The sequence below is a fragment of the Gavialis gangeticus genome, unplaced genomic scaffold (assembly GCF_001723915.1).
Source record: "Gavialis gangeticus isolate Ggan-Ray unplaced genomic scaffold, GavGan_comp1, whole genome shotgun sequence".
Taxonomy (NCBI): Eukaryota; Metazoa; Chordata; order Crocodylia; family Gavialidae; genus Gavialis; species Gavialis gangeticus.
Window position 1 is genome coordinate 74,837,808 of NW_017729029.1, and position 4,730 is coordinate 74,842,537.

General features: G+C 45.0%; 1 protein-coding gene across 1 annotated transcript in view; it reads right to left on the reverse strand.

Moving 5' to 3' along the window:
- The window catches only part of LOC109300895 (histone PARylation factor 1), a 32,485-nt gene extending 32,357 nt beyond the window's left edge, over window positions 1-128 (reverse strand). The window contains exon 1 of the mRNA XM_019521777.1: window positions 30-128. Within this exon, the coding sequence (XP_019377322.1) occupies window positions 30-83 (54 nt within the window). The 5' untranslated portion in view covers window positions 84-128. The remainder of the gene's footprint in view (window positions 1-29) is intronic.
- Between the last annotated feature and the right edge of the window lie 4,602 nt (window positions 129-4,730).

The window sequence follows — 4,730 nt, forward strand, 5'->3', positions numbered from 1 at the left end:
ACCGGACCCCTCCCCTCCCCTCCCCGCACCTGCTCCTGCTCCAGCTCCCCAGCGCGAGGTCTCCGCTTCCCGCCTCCTGTCATGTTTGTGCCAGGCGCGTCCCGCCTCCACGGCCACTTCCGGGTCGCGACCCGGAAACGTCAACGCGGAGCGGACAGTCCGCCCCCCCGGCTGCCGGACCTCGACCCGCCCCCAACGCCGCTGCCTGGAGACTGGTCGGCGCGCCGCTGACGTTAATCTGCGTCGAGCCCCGCCCCTTCCCTCGCGGGCCACAGCTTCCCCTCCCTTTCTCCCCTTCGGCCGGGCCGCTTCCGAGTGACGCACCCACGTCCCGCGCTGCCAGAGCTCTGCCCCTTCCCAGAGCAACGGTGTGGGACCGCGGGGGGGGGGATGTCGCAGCAGCCGGGCGGGGGCGTTCGTCACTACACCGCTCGTACGTCACCTGTCGGGCACAAGGCAGCAGGAGGCGCCGCGCTCGTGACGTCATTGCGGCTGGGAGTCGGGGCTCACAGGCCCCGGGTGGCCCGCGCTCGCTGCTCGCCCGCTTGTGGGCTTTTTTGACGACGGACGACGCGCAGAGTAGGTTTTCTGTCGCCCGGAGCTCGGCAACAGGCAGCGGCGCGGGCTGCTCCAGCGCTGCCGCCCCACGGGAAATGGCGGCAGCTCTCACCAGGCGTCTCGCACGGTGGGACACCAGTCACACACACACACTGCAACCACACCAAGCTAGGACGCCCTTGCCAAAACAAGCACACCAGGTTAGGGCACATACACATCGCCCCCTCCCCAAACACGCACATAAGCGCCCCAAGCTGGGACACCCCCCCCCCCCTTGCCAATACAAGTACACCAAGCTGGGACACATATGCCCCCCCAACCACACACAGGGGCACCAAGATCGGACACACACACCCCCTTGCTAATACAAGAGCACCAGGCTAGTACACCCCACCCCCAAATAAATACACACACTTGCACACACAAATACAAGTGCACCAAGCTAGGAAACTGCAGAACCATGTTTGCCCCATGGACCTTGTTCTAGCCCTCTTCAGCTAATCACAGTAGTCGTAGCTGTATGTGGGCACCCCACGGTGCTAGGGACTGGTCAGATACAGGAATGGAGGAGATGGAGTCACTCGTCATCCCCACCCCCTACAAGCTTACAATTTTGTGCCTGTCAAGTATGATAGGGTACTTGCTTGCCTGGGCTCATACTCACCCCACCCCACTTTACTTCACTGAGTGCACAAAATGGGTAGCACTAATAAAGGAGCAGCTATCCCATGTTGTTTTCTCCTCAGTTCAGTTTCCAGCTCCATGGCTTGCATACGACTTCGTTCTACTCCAGCCTTGCTCCGTAGGCCAAGTTAACAATATCCTCATGAACTACAACTCTCAAACAATAAAATAAAATAAAATGAATTATGTGCTGAGCTTCCTGCCCACCCCCCCCCAAAAAAAAAAGAAAGAAAAGACAAGACTTAGGTCAGCTTACAAGATAAAGTAGTAATCCCCAAATAATACCCCAACATCTAAATGCTCCAGGAAGTTTTACATCTAAGAACTACTTATTTCTGAGATGCTAATTTCTCATTCCTTGACTGGTACCTACTGATTTTTTTTTTTTTAAATGTAGCTTTGTGTCCAATACAGAAACATGATTCAATAGATCTGCTACTTGTGCCTGCTGTTAAAGAGTTAGGAACTTAAAAAGATGGACCAGAGAGACAGCAGATCTGATCCAGTATGGGCATGGCATTTCCTGTGCCTAACAATTGTGAGTAGTAAGGCAGGTGCAGGATATTCCATCCCCTATATTAGGTCTTACTCATGTCCAGTAGGTAGGATTTCAGCATCCATTTCTCTCCCAAGTATTTATTTTATAAAAATATGTAATTCATGGAATACAGCTCCATGGATTTGATGAAATATCAGGGAGAAGCAGCAATAGCACAAAGCTCCTAGCTTCTGACTTGAGCTGGGTCTTTCTGGCACAGGGTCTGAAAAGGTTGGTAACCATTGGCCTAGAAGGCCTCTCTCACTCTTGGGTCCCTTTAACCCAAGCCATCTTGAATCACTTTCTTTATGATGGCAGTTTCAGGCAGGAGGAAAGGATTTGAAGCTTTGTTGTTACAGCACTGTCTGGAAGATGTAGGTTTTAATCTTCAGGCTGAGAATGGAATTCAGTCTACATTTCCCATATCCTGGGCCAGTGTCATGGTCACTAAGCACACCTCTGGTCATATTTTAAAAGTAACCAGAAACTGCATTTTGAGAGGAACCTAGTCCTGTAGCTGTGCTTTATACTGTTCTGAGAATCCTAATCAGATTTGATTTCTATAGGAGGGATCAACAGAAGAACAGTCAGTTTCTGGATACCACCCAGTCAGGCTTAGGCTCAAGGTAAGCTAGGGTTCAGGATGTTCCTAGTCTAAAAACAGGCAACTGTTGACATGCACCAAAGAGAAGTTTAGATGTCTTGAGAATTCAAGATCAGAAAGATGCTTAAGAGCCCAGGTACCTATTTTGGGGGGTAGGGTATGCAGGATCCTCAATATTTGATTTAGGTGCTTTAGATGCTTAGCTCCTCCTTTGATTTGACCAATACTTTCTGTGCCTCACTCGTTCATTTGGGAACTAGCACTACCTCATAGGGGTGAATTGAGTGTATATACATTAAGGAGTGTGAGGTGCTCAGTTACTATATCCTGAGTAACATGCAAATAATTTAAAATAGATTGAATGATCCATCACTCTACCTCCAACAGATTTTTTTTTTGGTCAGCGTGAGTCCGAAACAAATGTTAGTGTATTTACATCTAGCTGAAGTGTTCTCATCTCTGCCACCCTAGTTTGAGAAGGGCATGGAATTTATTATTGATAACTGTCAGAAGAGGAATAACAATGTTTTCAGTTTAGATTATGCCCCCAAGCCTATTGATGGCAGATAAATTAGTTTTCCACATTACAATGGATTAACTGTTAGGTTTTGTGACAAGGAAGAATAAGTCACTAAATATTTCTAAAGTATTACCAAAAGTAAATTTACAAACTAGCAAGAAATTGTGAATTTAATAGTCTGATTATTTAGAGTAAAATTAAGGAAGGAAGAGCCCCATTATTTATCCTGGTTTAGAATCCATAATCTGTAAAATATTCTTATAGCAAAGTTTGAAGTTCCTATGTACTCAGTCTTGCTACGCACAGATATACTGGAAGTTTTAGAAGTTATCAGTATAATAGATTCCAGTGAAAAGAGTTCTCATTCTCATCTCTAAGGTATTGAAACAGGACTAATAGAAGAGTACGAAAGCATCTGAAAGCTAATTTGACTAAGCATATTCTTTACATACTCAGCAACAACATGATTTCCATTTCACTGCAGCACCCTGGCAGAGATTTGAAATATATGCCAAGAAGGGGAGAAGAACACACACCCTTAGTGATTGCAAAGGTTATGTTTCAGGAATTGTGGTTTAATAACTTTGGATGTCAACTAATATCTAGTACTATGCTACAATTAAGCCTTCCGTTCAGAGTCTTTCAGACAGTACTTTCAAGTGAAGAAGGTGAATCAAACCCTCATATAATACAGTACTGAATTTGGTAGGTGGTGGCAGGAACAGGGATTTGAAACCCAAACCGTGATCAATTTTCATACACTTTTATTTCCTAATTGAAACCTAGAGGACGGTATAATTTTAATTCACAACATTTTCTCTGAACTTTTCCTTAAACTTGGAAGTAGCATCAAGCCTTGGGACTCTCTGACAGAGCCTAAACAAAGTTACATTTCTAGAAAATCCTGTTTGTTCCTGATGTTCTTCAGGATCCACATTTAAAAGGGTATTCTCCAGTGTGGAGTGGACTCTCAGTAAGAGGTACTACAACCTGGGCTGCATTTCCCCTTGCACAAATTCACTGGGGCTGATAATACTTTCTCTGTCTTCCTTTCTCCAGTCACAGAGGACTAGAGGGAACAGCACTACATCGGCTTCAAGCTGCCTCATTCCATGTGATAAGCAACACAACCGCTAAACAGCACATTAGTCTAGAGCAGTGGTCTCCAAACTTTTTTGATCACGCACACCTATCAGTAAAAAATTGATCATGCACCCCCAATATATGTATATTTATATAAATATACATCTAAATAGAAGTTCTAATATTTTCTTCCCGCACCCCAATGGATCGTCTTGTGCTCACCCCACTTTGGAGACCACTGGTCTAGAGGATCTGGCCCTCCACGATTGCCAAACAGAGCTCCAGGTATCCCTAGAAGTTGCATGTCCCAGTATAATATTAGATGCTATTTATGCGCATATCTATTCAAAAGAATGAGGCATCTTGGTCCCCCTCCCCTACCTTTTTTTTGGCCACAAGAGGGTGCCATTTAAATTCATGTAAGAATGAATTTTGGCAAGTTAGAAAAAGTTTAATGGGGAAGATTGATGTCTTCTTAGATCATTCAATACATTTCCCTAGTAGGGATACAGAAATTCCTATTGCCTTTAATCCAAATAAGCCATTTAATCATTTTAAAACGTTAATAATAAAAGTTTGATATTAAAATCTATTCAGATTAAAAACCTGTTTAGTCTAATGGAATTTTCTGGTCAAGTGCCATTGTACTGTTAGAACCAGGATTTTGTCTTTACACATTTTCACACAAACATGAAATAAAATATGTTTAGCAGAGTCTCTTTTTAGCACAGATCTACTTTGAA